This window comes from Penicillium chermesinum (genome assembly GCF_028974085.1).
Source record: "Penicillium chermesinum strain IBT 19713 chromosome Unknown utg000006l:1.0-2335141.0:1.0-2336784.0, whole genome shotgun sequence".
NCBI lineage: Eukaryota > Fungi > Ascomycota > Eurotiomycetes > Eurotiales > Aspergillaceae > Penicillium > Penicillium chermesinum.
In genome coordinates, this window is record NW_026695316.1 from 1,815,354 (window position 1) to 1,835,237 (window position 19,884).

The 19,884-nt window shown below is 51.0% G+C and overlaps 8 protein-coding genes across 8 annotated transcripts; 5 read left to right on the forward strand and 3 right to left on the reverse strand.

Moving 5' to 3' along the window:
- Positions 1-501: 501 nt before the first annotated feature.
- Positions 502-2,240, forward strand: N7468_008497 (uncharacterized protein; the record flags this gene model as incomplete). Its single annotated transcript, XM_058477793.1, has 2 exons — positions 502-593; positions 653-2,240. The coding sequence occupies 2 exons, from the start codon at positions 502-504 to the stop codon at positions 2,238-2,240; spliced, it is 1,680 nt and encodes a 559-aa protein (XP_058328138.1).
- Positions 2,241-3,069: 829 nt separating this feature from the next.
- Positions 3,070-3,627, forward strand: N7468_008498 (uncharacterized protein; the record flags this gene model as incomplete). The annotated part of the gene is made up of 1 exon (XM_058477794.1): positions 3,070-3,627. One exon carries the CDS (start codon positions 3,070-3,072, stop codon positions 3,625-3,627), a length of 558 nt encoding a protein of 185 aa, XP_058328139.1.
- Positions 3,628-5,905: 2,278 nt separating this feature from the next.
- On the forward strand, positions 5,906-7,010 carry N7468_008499 (uncharacterized protein; the record flags this gene model as incomplete). The annotated part of the gene is made up of 3 exons (XM_058477795.1): positions 5,906-6,231; positions 6,294-6,361; positions 6,763-7,010. The coding sequence occupies 3 exons, from the start codon at positions 5,906-5,908 to the stop codon at positions 7,008-7,010; spliced, it is 642 nt and encodes a 213-aa protein (XP_058328140.1).
- Positions 7,011-7,954: 944 nt separating this feature from the next.
- Positions 7,955-8,854, reverse strand: N7468_008500 (uncharacterized protein; the record flags this gene model as incomplete). The annotated part of the gene is made up of 1 exon (XM_058477796.1): positions 7,955-8,854. One exon carries the CDS (start codon positions 8,852-8,854, stop codon positions 7,955-7,957), a length of 900 nt encoding a protein of 299 aa, XP_058328141.1.
- A 720-nt stretch (positions 8,855-9,574) lies between these two features.
- N7468_008501 (GPI anchored protein) lies at positions 9,575-10,321 on the reverse strand (the record flags this gene model as incomplete). The annotated part of the gene is made up of 3 exons (XM_058477797.1): positions 9,575-9,944; positions 10,012-10,145; positions 10,196-10,321. 3 exons carry the CDS (start codon positions 10,319-10,321, stop codon positions 9,575-9,577), a joined length of 630 nt encoding a protein of 209 aa, XP_058328142.1.
- An 871-nt stretch (positions 10,322-11,192) lies between these two features.
- On the reverse strand, positions 11,193-12,472 carry N7468_008502 (alcohol dehydrogenase family protein; the record flags this gene model as incomplete). Its single annotated transcript, XM_058477798.1, has 5 exons — positions 11,193-11,250; positions 11,298-11,342; positions 11,408-11,459; positions 11,512-12,290; positions 12,354-12,472. The coding sequence occupies 5 exons, from the start codon at positions 12,470-12,472 to the stop codon at positions 11,193-11,195; spliced, it is 1,053 nt and encodes a 350-aa protein (XP_058328143.1).
- Positions 12,473-15,856: 3,384 nt separating this feature from the next.
- N7468_008503 (sugar porter family MFS transporter) lies at positions 15,857-17,667 on the forward strand (the record flags this gene model as incomplete). Its single annotated transcript, XM_058477799.1, has 4 exons — positions 15,857-16,158; positions 16,215-16,415; positions 16,486-16,871; positions 16,928-17,667. 4 exons carry the CDS (start codon positions 15,857-15,859, stop codon positions 17,665-17,667), a joined length of 1,629 nt encoding a protein of 542 aa, XP_058328144.1.
- Positions 17,668-17,986: 319 nt separating this feature from the next.
- N7468_008504 (uncharacterized protein) lies at positions 17,987-19,549 on the forward strand (the record flags this gene model as incomplete). The annotated part of the gene is made up of 2 exons (XM_058477800.1): positions 17,987-18,350; positions 19,308-19,549. The coding sequence occupies 2 exons, from the start codon at positions 17,987-17,989 to the stop codon at positions 19,547-19,549; spliced, it is 606 nt and encodes a 201-aa protein (XP_058328145.1).
- Between the last annotated feature and the right edge of the window lie 335 nt (positions 19,550-19,884).

The window sequence follows — 19,884 nt, forward strand, 5'->3', positions numbered from 1 at the left end:
AATACGGTAAGCGAAAGAAAACTCGATACCAGCGCCGAGGTCAAGTGTACGGCAAGCGGCGCACGCGTTCGCCAATGAAGTCTGGTGGTGGCGTTTTTTTACTAGTGCGTTTCACACATCGAGCTTGGATGCTTGTGTTCTCCAGGCCAGCGGCTTTGATCTGATCATGCGGAATACATGGGTGATAGAGACCTATCGAGCGCACTAGTCAATCCGACAGTTTCTCCCCGCGGTCAATCCCACATGCGTCTTGCCACCAACGGAGCCGGACAAAATTCTGTTCTTAGACATTCGGCGGTTTGGGGGCCACAACCGCCTTGGATGGACGGAGTTCAGGTTCTTCCGGGCCGAACAGATCACCACTGAATGCAGTTTAGCATCAACACTTCGCCGATAAGCTTGTATCTGTGGTTTTGGGCAGACCTGGCATTTGCTGGTCGTTGGATCGGATATGTCACCGCGATGTCGTGCCGGTCCCCAGTCCGATCTAGGGCTGATCAAATGAGCTCTTTGAAGTCAAAGCTCGGATGCAAAACCTGCAAGTATGCGCTGATGTCGATTCCCACCTGGACATTCCATCCCACTAATGGCTGGTTAGAATCCGGAAAGTGAAGTGTGGCGAGGAAAGACCTAGCTGTGTCAAATGTACTAGCACGGGTCGCAAATGCGAGTATGAGCACTCGCCTCAGCATACTCTGGCCAGACCTAGTGGCCCAGCATATCCCCTGGTATCATCCCCAGGCACAGTTTGGCGAGAGCGTCGTGCCTTTGCGTATTACTTTGAAAATGTCGCCCTGTGCATCGGGGGCGGCTTAGATGTTGAGTTTTGGCGGACTATCGTCCCTCAGGTCTGTGGCAGTGAACCGGCGGTCTGGGATGCCATCATCTCTGTCAGCGCACTGTTCGAAAACCCAGATCCTTACCCGAAGCTGGGAGTTTTCCGCCAAGGAGGTTTCCATGGACTGGATCAGCCTCACCAAGATGCTTTGAATTGGTATTCCCGCTCGGTGTCTGCTGTGCGTCAGCGAATTGAACGCGGCGGCGTCGATGTTTTTGTCGGACTGGTCACATGTACCCTGTTTCTGTGTATTGAGACTCTACAGGCCGGGGTTGAGGAAGCCAAACAACTCTACAAGCAAGGGTGTGATCTCATTGCCTCGCTCCGTACGCAGGTAGCTCGTGGGATTCTTCCGCCTGAGAAGGTTTCCCTCCTAGAGAACACAGTCATTCCACTCTTCGTCCGACTAGGTACAATGGGAGTCGCCATGTCGACTCCCCCAATGGAGGCCTTTTTACACCATTCTGACTATGCAGAAGCGCAGTACTTCACGTCGTTGAAGACGGCACGGGATGCCATGATACTCATATCATTAGAGGCCCAGGTGCTCGAGCAACAACATGGGCAGTTTGTGTTAAATGCACCCGACTCTCCTTTACCGAGAGAGTTCTTTGATCGGGAGTCAAGCTTGTCCGCCCGTTTAAAAAGATGGAACACAGCCTTCACAGAGCTAATGGAGGCTCTCAACATGCGTGGCCTGTCGCAGCAGGAAATCGCGGTCGCATCGATTGTAATGGCATATCACGAGACTGTGCTGATAATCCTAGCCGTCTGCAACACTCCTTCCCATACCTCGATAGATGCGTATCTTCCCCATTTTCAGAATATTGTTGACAACTGCACCGTTGGCCTGCAGGCTTCCCTAAAACCGGACGGTTCGCAAGCGCCGTTCACGTTTGAAATTGGAATTGCATTTCCGCTCTGGTTCACAGGCCTCAGATGTCGTGATCCTACCATCCGCCGGTCCGCACTCGCTCTTGCTCAGCATGGGCCTCAGGTCCAAGGCTTTTACCGATCTACCGAGATGGCAGCCTTTGGAGAGTTGATCATGATGATGGAAGAAAACTACGGAAGGACAATAAATGCCGCCCGTGGACAGCGTATGCCCGAAATATCGGAGGGCGCCAATGATAAAGACCAGTTCAAGCAACCCAAAGTCCTTCTCGACACCAATCGGTCCTTGACGAAGGCCAAAGTTGCATTCTCTCCAAGCCCGTTCCCCGTCACGACCAGTATGACGGCAGAGCTACCTTCTACAGCTCTCATTCCCGAACAAGCTCGAGTTCAGCCGATCGGAATGTTCCGTGCTCAGGATGGATTCCCACCTGGAACCCCGGAACAGGATATTGTCAAATGGGCTCATCGTCCCGAGCAACCCTTTTTTGCAATTTGTGCAGCCTGAGTTGGATTCTGCCAGCGGTCATTGGCAACCAGTTCACAAGTACATCCCAATTGACGTGGAGATATGAATAGTTTCCAAAATTACCAACGTCGGCGTCACTTCTGGCCTGGATTATTATCATTCATCTTGCACCCCGGATTTTATACCCACGTACCACCTGCTCTACGACATAACCCCTGGAGAGAAAAGATAACATAAGAAGGCATCATGATTCCACGCTAGGAGGCTCAAGGTTACTCCTCCCGCCCCCCTACTTTATGCCCGCTCCGGAAATTTCGAACGGTACGGTTCCACGAGTCGATCGAGATTGCAGGCGATCCTAGAAATAAGTATGTATATACATAAATCAATTTGAATGATGATGAGTAGCAATTGATTCACGCCACTGCAGTTGGAAGTGCCGTGCTTTACTCCGAGTCTTTTGCGAGAATGACTGTGCCAGCACCGTTGCAGCCGTACTTTGGTCCACAAGACTCTATCTGGCATTCAAGTTCCTGCCTCATTGGAGTAAAGGTCGATAGACATGTGCCAGTGCCACTTTACCTGGACTTTGACTTCGAAGCCAAGCGATGAACTAGTCATCCCATTGATGGATGTATTTAGCTTATGCGCGGGTGCTCTAGAATTAGAGTTGTGCTAGCCAAGACCTCGTAATGTGACGCGTTCTCGAAAGCTCCACGAGCAGTGACTTTTGTTTTCCAGGCCCCGGGGCCATGAACAGGGGGCCGTTAGACAACCACATTTTCCCCCCCTCCTGATCAAATCCAGTCCTCCCGGATCGTCACCCTTGACTGCCCGTCGCACGATTCCCGGACTCAATCTACCGGAAATGCCTCCAATCATCAAGTTCTGGCTCTGCACCCTCAAGAACGACGAATCGATTCAATCGCCCGAGTTTCGTCGGCTACTTGCGGACGTTCTCACCCAAAACGCATCCTTTACAAACCCGTGGCCCAGATCGCCCCCAATGCACGCGATGTACCAAGATACCCGCAATCCCTCGCGTCTCCTGATGATCACCGGGTACCCATCACAAGAACTCAACAACGAAGCCGATAAGCTCTATGCCCAGAATTATCTCGCGAGAATGCTCGAACACGTACAGCATGTGTGGCTTCGGCAGCTTGAACTTGATATCTCAAAGGTTCCTCTGGAAGACTATGTCCTGGTTACTGTTGGACAGGACCCGGCGGTCTGGGTCGGCGAATCTGGGGTTGGTGGGTGGGATGTGTGGCCGCAGACACAACAGGGCCAGAATTTACCTGAACTGCAGAAGCAGGACAATGGTGTCTGGGTTCATGTCTCGGATTGGAATGGGCTGAATAGTGTCGCGGCTGATACGTCGCGGCTGGAGAAGTTATATCTGAAGAAGATTGACAGTCGATGAATATTGCGGCTGAGCTTCTGAGATGGCATTGGGCCGATTAGTGGACGCACATTAGCCCGGGCTTGATCCATCTTATCTCAGCAAGCAGTGGTGAACAAGCACTGGGTGTTGAGAGGCAAGATCTCAAGTTCAGATAATCAATTAGTCATTCTGGTTCAAGAATTCTGGGTCGATATAGAAAACAAATTGAATGTAGACACTGAGGACTATTCCTCTGTTCCCACCTGCTGAATGTCCTCTACTGTAAACCCATCACTGCCCATCACTGCCCATCACTGCCCATCACTCCCCACCCTGTGCCCGGGTTTTCAGATGGTTCAGCGACAACGTGCTCTTCCAATGCGGACACGGCCCTTCGCTTCTTCTAGCCTCTCTCCTATCCTGGCTAGTCATGTCATTCCAGCTACCAGTAGTGAGTCATGACTCGGCGTGTTGTACAGCGGGTAATGAGCCCACGACCGTAGCCACACTCCAGAGATGGCATTCGGTTGACCGAGTCCTCATCTGATTGAGGGAAGAAACTACGCAAAAGCTTCATTCGTCATATAGTCGTTCCCTCTCATTCGTGGAATCCAGCTCGGGTCTCTAGATCTGTGATACTCACGAATGCATCTCCTCATCTTGGGCGCCACCTGACGAGGTGGCGTATACGGATATGGCTATGCGCTAGAGCAAGGTACAATATCCCCCACATGAAAATCGGACTAAGGAACCTCAAGACCCTATCGCTTAGAGCTGTCCAGAATACTCAGTTGCATTTTTCTCGTCCGCCGGGCTCCTCTGCCAAGCCTCGTGATCAGCCCACGATGGCCGAAGGCTTGTTCCTGTCAAAAACACGAAGCCGGCTTTCGAAGCTTCTGGTATTCCTTTAGATGACCTTTTTTTAGGTCTTGACGCACAGCGGGTTGACCAAAAGCTTTGGGGAAGTTTATCTGACCGACAGGTCTCATTAGCAGACTCAACCAGACTGGAAGCGCAAGCCCTGCGCACACGCAATCAGGATTTGAAATGGCATAGCCCTCGTTTTGGCCGCCATGAGTGCCCTAAGAGTAAAGGTGTCTAGGTATGCTGTCCCGCGTTGGCGTTATCCGATCCGTAATGGCATACCCTGTGTCTCATTCGTACGTGGATCACAATGTGGTGAATGATGAAATGGAGGGGAATTGCGGTGACCAGGTCACATGGGTCACATGGACCGTTCCATGAGTTAAGACTAGGTCTCAGAGTGGTCAGAAGACTGTCAAAATACCTGCACAATCCATGTACAACACTCGCGAAAGCTGTGCTCGTTGGGTGGTGTAGCAGCCGGCAAGAAGGATGACACGTTTAATGACCAGGGGGGTCTTTTACCGAATTAAATTCAGTTAAAACTCATCATCACCCTCCCGATGTTTTAATTCTGGTCCTCCCAGACGGGGGGGGGGTTCAGGATACAAGAGCATGACGTACTATTCATTGATGCGATCCCCCCCTTGCAAGCGCCACGATGCTTCGAGCAGTTCTGGCTGTGCCTTTGACCGATATGGCTTTGCGAGACAGCCTACATCATAAAAATCAAACATTAACCAATCAAAAGATCGGAAGAGCTTTTGCCACTCATCATGCGCAAAACTTACTGTACCTTGCCCAATCGAAGTCACCGCTAGTTTACTCGAGCCACATCACAGCGCCACAAGTCTCCACGTGTCACCAAAGATATGGAAGCCTGCTCCTCCTATCTGTCACTACGAGGAAGTAACCCAAGATTTCAGGTCAAAACAGAAATGAATCGACCCTCGTGGTGGTCATCACCAGCGGTATCCTTCATCGTCATGGATGGTGGACAAGTGATCCGGGCCAGAGGGGAGCCTGTTCAATGTCAGCGCATCAACTGGGTCATCTTCTCCTGCAGAAGAATAAAAATGAGGTTGAACTCAAAAGAATACTAAGCTTCAATATTCCCAAACACAGTAGACCTGGTGGGCCGCTCGGGCCGCTCCACATGCAGATCCTGGGGATTTAATCTATTTCTTTGACGTCACTGCAGCGGTGTTGTTATACAAGGGCGAATCAGCGCCACTGGGATACTAGCATCCCTGCGCTCAACGTTTTGACGTCAAGAAGTACGTCAGTAGGCCAAACTCGACTTAGTTTAAGGGCCATGCTGGTATCTATTTATTACCCGGGCCAAGGGGCTCCATCTTCACATGAAATATCACGATTTACTTGACCGAAGAACCAGTTCACGAGCCACATCCATAAACGGAGCACATAAAGATTTCACCCCACCTAACTCAGGATGCCTATCTTCCATCGCGATTCCGCGGCCAGTTCCTCCTCGGGGTCGCGCCGTAGTGCGGAAGCCCCAAATCATCGCCCCAGCTCCAACATATTCAGCAGCCGGTCTTCTCAGTCCTCTGCCACATCTTCTGGGGGTTCTCGTCACCGCCGAAGTAGTATCTCACGCCATACCCCCGAAGACCCGAGCATCAAAGCCGCCCAAGAGCGGGTTTTCCGCGCTGAGGCAGCCGAGCGCGAAGCCGACAGGGCTCTGATAGCATCGAAACGGGCCGTCCAGGAAGCCAGAGATCATGTCAAATATTTGGAACGGGAAGCAGCAGAAGAGTGAGCAACTTTTTCTCTTTAAAAACCCATGTTATGGCATATCTAATGGGGAATTCATCTAGGGCCCGTCTGGCGAAGATCAAGCAAAACCAGGCGAAATCCATTTCTAAACGCGCGAAGCCACTGGGTCGTAAGTGCTCCTTGACCCTCCTGCAGCCAAGCACAGTCTAACACTCAGAGTAGGCCATATTTGAGTAACGGTTTCCATGCCGGCCGACACGAAGATCATGTAATATTTATTTCCACCGTTATGGTTTGGCGATTGCGAGGGTGTTGAGGTTTCATGTATATTAGGAATAGGGTATATCTGAAATTATATCATTCTATCATTACTGTAAAGAAAATTTGGAGACGACTGCTAAGCCTGGAATTAGGCCTGGATTATTCTTTCCATTATTCAAGTCGAAGTAGTCTTTCTGAGGATGTCGAAGGCAAAGTAGAACCCCCGTTGATGACCATATCCGACTCCTCTGATGCAGCTTGCACCAATTTCCAGGAAGCATAGGATAAGCCTAGTTTTTATGAGCAAAGAGGACGCTAACCAACTTCCAAATTCCATGATCCTCTGTGACCGAGAGCAGTGGACCAATGATGTCGAGCTTTATGCGCCGGGTTACTTGGCTCTCGAGGCGGAAGGGCTTGGAGGAGAGTACCCCTTCACCAGTCTCGCTGCACCAGAGTCTGTTGGGTCAATTAAGAAGCAGGTTATGACCAAGGTGCTGGACCCAAGTTTCACACACCCCAACTTCTCATTCATCACTCCGAGTCGGTTTCCATGAACCTAGGAGTTTAAGTTAGGAGATTCTTTATCAGGCCTTCCAAGGTCAGGATTACACGGTCGTCGATTCGTCCTCTCTTACATTAGAAGATACACTATCGCAAGCAGTTTGGCGGGTGCGTAGGTGCTCTATCGATACCGATTCTCAGATGGTCGGGGCAAAGCTTTAGAATTGTAAGAGAATTACTAAATTTGGGTAGCACTAGTTGACCAGGCAAGATGATAATATTCGATACGATTCTACAATAAGGCTCCGGTTAAATAGAGACTAAAGTTTACTCTTCCTATCTAAAGGAACGCCCCTTTTTATAAGGGGTTTCGTCAGGGGTTTAGCCCCGACTCGGGTTTCAGCCCTAATCTAACCAATGGGATGTAAGAGAATCCTAGGACTTACTTCCCAGACCTTGAATGGTGCAACTTAGCTCAAAGAATCTCGATATATCTCCAAGGGCGCCTCCATTGTTGATTCGATGGCGTTTCACCACCGAATCCTCATTGTTCCTTGACACTTGGGAGGCGGGGCAAGACCTTGAGGATGTTCCAGATGATGACCTTCCAGAGTAACGTGTACCGTTGGACGCCATAAATTATATTTTATATCCTATTATATTATGCTTAGAATACGCCTCGGAAAGTAGACTGAACATACAAAACCCTCTTCAAGAAGCCGGCTGTCGAAGGTTGACCATTTCGTTGAGATATCTACCTGCAGTAACTACCCAGGACATGTAGTTATATCCATATTATAAACGAATTCCAATTTTCCGGTACATCTGCAAACTATCCTTCTTAGCCCGACATTGGTTGCTTCTCTTCCGCTCCTTGTTGTTCGAACCGAGCATACATGACTCCGGTGGACCTGACCGCACCAAGACCCCAGCTTGGGGGGTTAGCCAACTCATCCATTATTTCGCCAGGTCTAAATGAGATACAAGCGGATAGTTCTCATTCAGCAGATAGCCTTTCCAACACTTGCTGACCCTTTTCATCCAAGTTCGGGAACTTTCGTAACTGACGAAGATCCATCCAGAAGTCCTTCGCGTCACGATATCCGTCACCATGTGCCTCCATACGCTGTTGTAGCAACTTTTTCCACTCAGCATCATCCTCAGTCCATCCCCAAGACGCCGAGACGTATTCATACCATACAGGGTAGTAAGCAGCAAATTCCCAATCGAGTATTCCGACCAGTGCCCCGTCTCTGACGATAAGGTTGCCCAAATTAAGATCACAGTGGGTGAGAACATAAGGTTCACACGCGGGCAAACGCTTCTTCAAATCCTCCAACGCTCGCTGAGGAAAAGAATTTTCCGGCGAACGACGGAGCGTAATAGTAATCGCATTCCAAAGTTCGAGGTCAGAGTGAAAAGGTCCGTGAGGCGCCCGGTCAGGCAAGAGTAGCGCTGGATAACATGGGCCTTGACCAACCGTCTGTATGGAATCCGACGTGACGGACCGTAGCTTCTTGCGAATTTGGACAACTTGGTCTGCGATAGCTGTCTTCTGGGACTCTGGTAGTGTAGGCCACGCCTCTTCGAGTGTTTGCCCCTTTATGCGTGCTTGGAGCACAAAATATCGCCCGTCGTCATCAACCCAGTCACGTATAAGCTTCGGAGCAGGGATATCAGAGTACTTCGAAAGGTGATTCAACACTTTCACTTCGTTTTTTGGCCCCTCATCAGGGCGCTCTTTCAGGATAACATCTGACCCGATTGACCAGACTCCGCGTCGACTCGCGCCATAGAAGAGTTTGATATGGCTTGAATAAAAGCATTGCTCCTGCTGTTCCAATGTCCAACCACAGGCAACACAGCCTTGGCCGGTTCCTCCATAATGAAAATGCATGGAGAGCATGAAATCGCTGTCTGTAAAGCATGCAGTAGACCAGGGCCATTACAACGAAGGTTAAAACGGGAGAAATTGGTCACGAGATAGAACGCACAGGCAGGCCACCAGCCAATTGTGTATGCGGATAGGATAGCCCACCGTCTTAGAGAGATCTGTCGGCAAATCGGGTGACAGATACCTGACAGAACCGAGAATGAAATATCAATCAATCAATCAATCAATCAATCAATCAATCAAAGCCTTTGTTCTACTGGATGTAGTATCCAGTGAATTGAGGTCCCGAAGTCGCGTAGTCGGTAAAGATACCGCATCCCCGACGTCCTATGGTTGATCTGCCAGTGTATTGGGCGGTGTGGTGTTAATTGGAGGCGCAGGATGTTCACATGGTTTCTTATTTAGCTTAGAATGTCCCTATGCCCCAAGAGAGGGCTGGATCCGGCGGCGAGCACGGCCGGGTCCTGGGGACGTTAAATACAACTCGTAGTACTACTAAGGATTCACGATTCATTATGGCATTTTCAATCCAACAGCCACTGCTATTCTCGAAACATGGCCTGAGGGCTATTCGATCACAGTAGACTATAAGAGTTTTTATTAGACGGAAAGCTTTTGCCTTCGTGGTTTTCGTGAATATTAGAGATTAGTGTACTTCGAGCGCATACGGAAGTATGTCAGCTCACAACTAGCATGACCTCCGTGCCCTTACCAAGCCTTGAACTACAGAGCGGCAGCGGCCACCGCCATGGCAATACCACCGAGCGCAAGACCAGCGTTCCCGGTCATTTGAGGCATTCCACCGGTGCTAGTGCTTGAGGCAGGAGTCGAGGAAGCAGTCGAGGAAGCAGTCGAGGAAGCAGTCTGGGACTCGCCGCTAGCGGTGGACGTGGCCGAAGCTTCGGTCGATTTAACGGTAGTGGTCGATGCAGAGGCTTCCTTGGGGCCTGCTGTGATAGTGACTGGCAAGAAGCTGATATCAGTCTTTTCCAGGGTAAGTGTTGTAATGCCATCGGTGAGATCGCTGCCAGTTAACGACTGATTGCACCAGGCGGATGTGGTGCCGCTCATTGTGCAGTCAATGGTACCAGAGCTAGAGAGTTCCATTGTCAGATTGGTGGCTTCTCGCGTTGAGGTTGAAGAGTTGTGCTGGCACTTACACCACCGGCGGCATGTTGATCTCGTAGATCGTGTGGGTGGGAGCCGCAGTCACGGTGTAGCCATTCCCGAAGCCACACTCGTCGCTCGGCTCGCCCTTAGGACATCCGACAAGATAAGTGGTTGTTCCCGCTTTCTATAGGTTTTGTTAGCAAATGGCCTTAGCAAAACTTGTGAGGGAGTTACCTCTCCAATAATAGATCCGACGGCGGGTTGTGGGTCAGTGTTGTCGAACATAAACAGCGAGACAACCGATGTCTGGGCGGCTGCAAGGCCGAGGGTAGCCAAGAGGGTGAAGCTTCGCAAGCCCATATTGTGAGTCTTCGAGTCGGATTGGAAAATTCGACACACTTTCAGAGTAGCTTTGGGGAAAGGGGAAGTATTTAAGGTCGCCGTGAGAATCCCGGTGCCACCAGAAATGAGTTAAATCCCGGCCTGGCTAACCCCGAAGTGGATTTTGCCAATAGAATGGCTAGACCCGATCACACTAGTAAGGTACCGCCTGAAAAGCCTAACAGCTGTTTCAGCCACGGGCATGTCTCTGACAAAGAGAAGCAGCAGGAGATGGCCGATCAGAAACGCTGGAGAATTTACTATATTGGGACAGATGGCCTGGAAGATAAGGAGAAGATTTACGAGACCTTGGAATTGATAGACCGCCGGAGAGGGTTCTGCAAAGCTAGCGCTTGCTGGGACCCTTAGATCTCCTTGGCGTTCCTGATTCCAAGGTTGCTAAAATGAACATGGTCAGCACTAAGCCACATTGGGGGGCGCCCTGGCGGCATGAGGGCATTCTAGGCGAGATGCCAAGTCTGTTTCGCCACTCCGCAAAATCCTCCCGCCCGATTGTTGTTGCATCCTTCACCTTGCAAACGTACTTGGCGAGAGTCTTTGAAGGAGGTCTCAGTCGAAACTGAATTCTTCGTACAGCTGATGAATGATGAATGCCTCAGTGTAAATCCAGATTTCAGACAATATGGACTTGGAACTAACATACCTTAGTCGAAGAGGGAGACTCCGATCTTGGCCGGACGGGTCCCACACGCCAAAAATATATCAGCCGCATCCCAGTCTTAGCCTAAATCTTTCCCAGGTCCAATGTGAATTACGCTACGAGAAGCTGCCTAGAGTACTCGAATAAGATCTGCGATAAAAAGGTAATTTCGCATTCAACTTGCTGCGGTTACTTGTCGGCCTCAAAAACAATCTTTTGCGATCGCATATTATTAAAATCGTCATACCTAGTTTCTATTAGCTTGCGGTCTCCAGTTGGTCTGGAAGAACTTACGCCTGAATAGCTTGTGAGAGCGGGCGAATATCCTCCGCCATGAAGCTGGAACATGTTAGTTTCGACCTCAGCATTCATGATCGAGGAAACGGTGCCCATGCGAAACTTACTTCAATGTGTCTTGCTTCTTCGCGAGCAAATCCATAGCCTCCTCGAAAATACCTAACAGAGTCAATAATCACTCTTTCCATGCCTGTCCCGTCGCAAAACTTACTGCGAACAGGGCACCGCCCCATCTGGATACGCAGATTCTTCCCGTACGCTTCATTGCCCGTCCAAGGAATCTCCCCATTATGGACTCCAATACTGGAGATAGTTCCCCACGGACGCAAAAGCTCAAATCCCATCCGCAAAGCACTGCTATGCCCCACGACCTCGATCACCACATCGGCACCCCGACCGTCGGTTAATTCCTTCACTCTCTCCCGGAGCCCAGCTTCGTTCTCCATGAAATTCCACGGCTCGGCGCCCAGACTTCCAGCCAGCTTCAACCGCGACGGCACGCTGTCGATCGCAATGAGATTCTTCGGCCGATGCTCCAAAGCGCTGACAAGCGCACAGATCCCCACGGGTCCGCATCCGAAGAGGAGCACTGTGCTGTCACTAACGGCCGCCTTGTCCAGCGAGCTGAACGCATTCTTCGCGGCGAAGAACCCGGTGGGGAAGATATCCGCCATGAGAATGAGCTTTTTCTCGTCAATCGTCGAGGGTGCATGGCAGAGAGTTGCATCTGCGAGCGGCACGCGCACGAATTCCGCTTGGCCGCCGTCCAACCCGGCCGTGCCGAACAAGAGACCCCGTGTGCATCGTGAGGAGAAGCCCTTGGAGCAGTAGAAGCATTCGCCACAGCTGACTGTGAATGGGGAGACGACTCGGTCGCCCTTTGCAAAGATCTTGACGTTTTCGCCGACTTCGACTACTTCGCCGGTGAATTCATGGCCCATGATGAAGCCCGTGGGTGAGGGCTGGTGGCCGCGGAAGACATGGAGCTCGCTTGAAGGCATGTTAATAGGGCGGGGCTGTAGCATGACAGGGTAAACCATAGGCTTTGCTTACCTGCCACACAGTGCGCTGTATCGAACTTTCAGAATCACGTCTGTGGAGTCTTTGATCTGTGGCCGCGGGCGCTGCTCGAGAGCGACTTCGAGAGGACCCTTGAATACTACTGATTGCATGGTGGCGGGTTATTTGTTTGGGCGTCGGATTGTTGACTGTAGCTGCTGAGTTGCGAAGACAGGTTCAGTTGATACTTGCTCGTATTCGAAGAGGGGTTGAGCTGCAAGTGTGGTACCTCGGTTGCGGTCGGCACGAAGTCCGTTTGGGCGGGGATGGCGTCCGGCTTGTCGGATGGGAGGCTGAGAATCTGCGAGCGGCTGATATTTATGTTACGGCTGTTTCTGTTCTTGGAGAAAGCTGACAGGCAAAACGATCTGGAAAAGGTGACTGGATTGTCTATATGATAAGTTCCCCGGTGGGCTTAATGCTAGAGTGAGGCATGCGCCTGATGGCATATGAAGGTTGTATTAAGAGTGCATGAACTCGTAGCTGAAGTTTGAATTACCCATTCAGCCAAATCTTTATGATTTCAGAACTTGTTTCGGGGTGTAGAAACGACAGTGACATGCATGTAGTAACACTGTGGCGAGCTTACACCATATTCGTTCACATGCCATCCAGTTTCGAGAATTAGCACCAGCATCGGGTAAAATCAACCTAGTCTGACTTTTTCCCCAGATACTAGCAAGTCTCGCTCCTGACAACTTCCCTACTTCCACGGTAGTTTCCCAACCCCGCAATACACCCCACGCCGTCTATGGATGAAGCGGGGCCAGACACGTCTTTTGCGAACGGATAACCGAGATTCGGCTTTTCCGAAATTCAATTCACAAGAATCTCGGCGCTTGATCGAACTGCTGCGCGATTGTAGTCTTTGGCGCCTCGCATTAAGGTTATTAGCCGCAAGAGCCTCAGTACCTGGATAGCTGCACAAGGTACCCAGGTACCCCCACCTGGCTACCCGGTCTTTATCAGTGCCAGGAAGATTCAACTAAAGATATCACTTTGCAACATTTCTAACAGGTCATCCCTCAGACCCGACCCAAGTAAGCCCAGTGGTAGATACTACAAGCTCTGTTTGACCCTTCCAAACGACGGTGAGCCCAGGCATCGAGATGCTCTTGCTCCCAGCGCAGCGGGCCGTGTTTTCCCAGCGTCTACGATATCAATCTGGTGCGTTCAAGCCTGGCACTAGTAAGCCACCAGTAAGCCACCCGTGGCCTGATTTATTTCGGACAATGCAGGGTTGGCCAGGTGGCGTAAATCTTAAAATCCTTCTTCGCAGCCAGAGGCGTTTTCTGTACCATGGCCCGTGACGTTCCCTTCTGCACTGTGCTTCTAGCAGACTAGTCGATCGGGAGTGGAATGGCTGATCTCGAGGTGGCGTCGGTGTGTTTCACATCGTAAGTTTGGCAGGATGAACCACGCGAGGAAGAAAGGGAGTGGGAACCGCTTCAAGCTGGGAATGGTTCCGAGCTTCTCCTTCTACCAGTACTTCGGCGGTGGCCACTGTGCACGACCACTTTCATTGGGTATGCTCTACTATTGGAAGGTCGGCGATGGCGAACTTGCTCCGAGCCCTTTCTCTGATCTCATTCGTCATTGAATTGTTTATCTATTTTTCGCGTCAGTGCTGGAGCGGAAGGTACCAAATTTTCATCACTAGTCCTAGTACGGAACAACGTCTGGGGTTCTCAGGCCCCCCGAACTATCCAATCGTAGCCAATGGTCCGTTCATATTCGGCCCAGTCCCCACCCGCGGCTGATTTGGGCTTGGTAACCTGAAAGGGAGGAAGGGAGTGGTATGAGTAATCGAATCTGATGAGTCTAGGGGGGTAAAGGTAGTTGGCTAGATCCCCGTGCTCGTCAGTTCAAAAGGCGGAATGTAAGTTAGCACACGACGCGCATGTCCATAGTATCCGAAGAACCACGGCCCCCAACGTTGTGTCTCGCAATTCAGATGGAAACGGCAGGGATCGACAGGATTCAATCTCGAACTGGACGCATCGACCGCTGACGGGGCCGGGACTAGAATCGAAATGGAAACTTCCGCCTTCTCGATGCAACCAAGGCCGCAGACCGGGAGGACCGAGAAATCTCGTTCTGGGGTTCGGCTTCCCCACAGCCCCGACTTGCTCTCCGGAATTTCTGGGCCCCAGCAACTCCTGGGACTTCACCGGCCATCTGAATGCGGCCATTATGATTGCATCGATCCAGTGTCGTGGCCTTGAAGATGGCCGAGACCCGACTGGCGATGCAAGGGTCTCTTATGCGGAGGCGGGGTTCTCCGCAAACCTGAGTCAGCTGTAGCGTACACTCTGTCCCCCGACCAATAGATCCTGTAACTAGTTTGCGCTGGCTTTTAATTCGATGACCCGCTCCGCCTGTCTCGTCCTCAAGCATTTTACGGGCCTTGGAAACTCCAATATGGGCTGATTACCGGGGCCGTGGCCGACATTCAGAGTCCCCAAGCCGTGCTCATGCCATTTTTCCCACGGAGCCGTGCAGCCGGCTTGGGTAGAACTGATGCTAAATCCAACCGATACAAAGGCCCATGTCGATCGATTCCAAGGTCGTACCCGAGCAGCCACCGCTTATGCGCATTGGATGCCGAGTCCACGCTAAGACAGAGCCACGTCCTTCACTTGACAGTCGGTGCCAAGGGTCGAGAAGGGACACGGCTGGGTCAGGTTGGTCTCTATTGGCTCGCTGAGCTTGGGCCGCTTCACGTGGCTACCCATGAGGCCTGCCATGATTAGCTCCTCCTCGGCCGCTTTGAAGCGAAAGCGACAGCCGACGCCACAAACTGTGACCAAGCTTTGCCATGGCTCCCTCAGACGTCATTTCAAGCCGTCGCCTGGGCTTCGGCTTGATTTCGGTCCGGATATGGGATTTGCGGGATGTACGGGATGGCGTTCGGCTTGGAGTTTCATAGACCTTCCAACGTTGATTCGAGTCTACTGTGCCAGTGACAGATCAAGACACCGACTGAATCTGGGTAGCATGCGGGGACAGAAGGGGCCAATTGGCATTACCCGACAGAAAAAAAAAATATCAAGGAAAAGAAATGGAAAACCAACCAGAATCAGAACACAATGTCGGGCGTGGGTCCGCCTCGTCCCCGAACATTTCCCCATGGGGGGCAACCGGCCGGCTTCTCGCGAGATTACAGGACGAGGATTGGCCAGCCCGCACCCCATTCCGGGTCACATTTGGTCAGGTCAGGATGTGACATCGCATGAAGCTAAACCGAATATCGCGCATCCTGGTGGGAGGGGAACCCCTCGACACATGGTTTGATGGGTCTCTTTTCCCCGTTTTTTTTTTTTTTTTTTTTTTTCGTTCTTTTGCCCCTAAAAGGCGTGTAGGGGAAGCATGCAATCTGCCAGAGGGATCTTGTGTATATAATCGCCCCTTTCCCCGCTGAGACGCGCTTTTCTCTTTTATTCGTACGCTGGTTTGCTCCTCCCTGTTTCCCCCGAGAAGTAAATCTGTTGTTCATCATGCCCATCGGCAATATCTATGTGATTGCCTCCGTCGCCGTCGTCGGCGGTGGCCTATTCGGCTTCGATATCTCGTCGATGTCCGCTCAGCTCACGGAGAATTCTTACAAGTGTTACTTTAACCAGGGGCCTAAGGGCCCGCCTTTCAACGATGACTTAGAATGTAGTGGTCCTACTTCTTTGAACCAAGGTGGTATCACTGCTGCCATGGCGGCTGGTTCCTGGCTTGGCGCCCTGCTTTCCGGCCCTATTTCGGATCGTATGGGCCGAAAATGGTCTATCATGCTGGGGTGTTTGATTTGGTAAGAGCTCTCCGAATTTTGTCGGCTCGTGATAAACGCTCACAATCTAAATCAAGGATTGTCGGATCCGTCCTCATCTGTGCCGCTCAGGACATTGCTATGCTGTGTGTTGGTCGCGTCATCAATGGTCTCTCCATCGGTATCGAGTCGGCGCAGGTCCCTGTCTACATTTCCGAGCTGTCGCCTCCTTCGAAGCGTGGCCGTTTCGTCGGTCTGCAGCAGTGGGCCATTACGTGGGGCATCTTGATCATGTACTAGTATGTGTTCTCCCTACCCGTGGCTGTTGGACAAACTGGTTCTTTGAACGATGCTAACATATCACCCTAGCATTTCTTATGGAACCTCCTTCATTGGAGAGCAGAATTCGCAACACTACAACCCAGCTTCCTGGCGTGTCCCCTGGGGTCTTCAGATGATCCCCGCCATCTTCCTGTTCTGCGCCATGTTCTTCCTGCCCGAGTCGCCCCGTTGGCTTGCGCGCGCTGACCGCTGGGAGGAAGCCCACGATGTTCTCGCTCTTGTGCACGGCAAGGGAGACCGCGACCACCCCTTCGTTGCCCTCGAACTGCAGGACATCCGCGACATGTGCGAGCTGGAGCGCCAGCACGCGAGTGTTACATACCTGGATCTCTTCAAGCCCAAGATGCTCAACCGCACTATGATCGGGTTGTTCTGCCAGATCTGGTCCCAGCTGACCGGTATGAACGTTATGAGTAAGTTTCCGAACCTCTGCCTACTTTCGAAGCAGGCCCTAACAGGACACGACTAGTGTACTACATTGGCTACGTCTTTGGAATGGCCGGCTACAAAGGAAATGCGAACCTCCTCGCCTCGTCCATTCAGTACATCATCAACGTCGTCATGACCCTTCCGGCCCTGCTTTGGCAAGACAAGTGGGGGCGTCGCCCTACCATGCTGGTCGGCGCCTTCCTCATGATGGCCTTCATGTTCGCCAATGCCGGTATCCTCGGCGGCGCCGGAACCATCATCCCCAAGTCCGAGCGGGACAGCCCTGAGCAGTCGATGAGCGTCACCGGCTCCGCCGCTAAGGGCCTGATCGCCTGTACCTACCTCTTCGTCGCCTCGTACGCCCCCACTTGGGGTCCCGCCTCCTGGACCTACCCGCCCGAGCTCTTCCCGCTCCGCCTGCGTGGTAAGGGTGTGGCCTTGGCTACCTCCGGTAACTGGGCCTTCAACACGGCACTGGGTCTGTTCACCCCGTCGGCCTTCACCAACATTGCCTGGAAGACCTACATCCTCTTCGGTGTCTTCAACTTGGCCATGTTCGTGCACGTCTTCTTCATGTTCCCCGAGACCGCTGGCAAGACCCTTGAGGAGACGGAGGCGATGTTCGAGGATCCCAATGGCATTCCCTACGTCGGCACCCCTGCCTGGAAGACCCGTGTTGCGACTAAGCAGACGGTCGCTCTGGAGCACGGCGACCTTGAGTCGGCGAAGGCCCACGAGGCCCGCACGACAACCATTGAGACTACCGAGCACACTCAGTAAACGGGTTGTGTGGGGACAGTAGGCGGGGGAAGGGGTAATGCCTTATGTATCGCAGAAATTATAATTTTCATGTATTGGCTATATATTGGCCATGACGTCTATTACGAGTTAATGGAACAAATTGTGGATGTGGAACAACTTGCAATGTAAAGAGACGTTGGTTATACTCCTCGGTCACTTGTTGACACTCGTTTAGTGCAGGTGATTGACAGAATTGCGAGACATATTTAGAGCTCTTTTCTAGGTCTGATACTTATGCATTGGACAGGGATTTTTCGATCGTCCCCCGTTCAGAGATTTCATCTCCTGCCTATCCAATATGCCTAGCAGCCAATCGCTCGGAGAAGACCCAGGAAATACACCACATACCGCGGTCCCTCCACCTGAAGATGACGACGAATGTGGCATTCAGCATGACGCTGGCCCAAGATTGGCTTGTCAATTCCCTTCAAGTGGAACTCCCACTGCTTTTCACTCGTCTACACTGGGCCAAGAAGAGAGACCGTCACCATGCATCTCGATCGCCACCTTGGCGGACCTGCCTCTGTCCACAGCAAATACAACCAATGCAACCCATTCTCATTCCGATAGCAAGGTGCAGTTGAAGGATCGTGGGGATCCCATTGACGTCTCGGATAGCGAGAGGCAAGAGAGCGATGACCCTGATGATGATGAATGGTCTAGTACAAGGGCTATATTAGAAACGCATGTACTGCTTCTTATTCCAAGAAGCGTGAAACAAAAGGTTGACAGGATTGAGCCACCTGAAATTTAAATTTCTTTCCTAGTTGGCCACGTCTTAGTAGTTATATAGTCTTGTGTACGAAGCTGACACATTACAATATTGATATGACTACCATTGTAATAAGAGAATTGTCATAAGACAGCAAATCTGATGAGACAGCATAGAGCATGAGACCGTATGGGAGTTCAGACTGAATAGTCGTTAAGACTGTATAGTGTACAAAACGGTATAGGGTATGAGAATAGGGCAAAATAGATTTTTATGAACCCCATGGGTTACCTGATCCAACAAGTTAGATAGTTCGATAGCTTTCTCTCTCTCTTCTTCCTTGCTCTCCCCAGACTACCAAATTCAGGATTTCACGTCATGCCTTTCAATAGTTAGTCTACCCCTGAGCTCACACTTAACTTTCAGATAATTACAAAAGGGTTCATGAGATTCAGTGTTTAATTCGATGGTAATCCAAGTACTGATAATATTCATAATCGAGCGCACTTCCTCTTAAGCTTTTATTCTACCGTTGTGCCTTTTCGCGGCTTCCTGCTGTGCCTTGTCGCGAGCTTTCTTTTTCGCTTTCTATTAATTCTTGAGCTTCTTTGCGGCCGTCTGCCGTGCCTTCTCGAGGGCTTTCTTTACATCCTTGAGTTTCTTTGTAGCATCTTGCTCGGCCTTTATTCGGGCCTGCCTTTTTGCTTTGACATCTTGATAGGTCCCTCCTCGCCTTGAAGCTGTAGTGACCTGTTCAGCGTTGACATTTTCAGCTGAAACCATGATTGAAGTAGCCTCTCCCGCTTTAAGTTTCGCCTCCTTTGTTGCATTATTCTGATTCCACGTTTTGTCAAAAAAAGAGTATAATAAACTGATCTAATTGATATTCCTGGGCATCTTGATACAGCTGTCGAAGAATATGCTATCTGGCATCAGTCACGGGTGAGCAGTGAGGCCTTCAGGGAGAATATCCAGAAAGCCCGCGACGTGGCTCTCGAGAATTGTCTCGACCTCAAGCAGATTCACGAGGATCAAGATCCGGAATTTTTTGTTAAACATGGGGTGAAAGCAGGGGCCGCACGGCGGTTCGTTAGTGACATTGCCCAATGGGTGATGCGACAAGGCAACGCAAATGGCCGTGAAGAGTAGTCTTAATTTGTTCAAGCGTTATACAGATAGACCTCGCGGGTAAAATCGCTGTTCAAGTCCGTACACGTAGCAAGAACCGGTTATTGCTGCTTTTACTGATGCTCACTAATCCCTCCCTTTGTAGATAATTGCAAATGCCAGAGAGCTGAGGCGTCCAGCGCTCTCTATTGGCCTTGTTGTTGCTACTCTTGCAGCAAGCACAGAATGTGCAATGCGCGGTTGGTCCGCGATCTCCGTTCCAAAGGCCTCAACAAGCCATGTGCTAATCGTCATCGGTTTCAGTCGGAGATAAGGTGAATCGCAAAAATGATTGGTAGTTCCGAATGCCGTTGTGA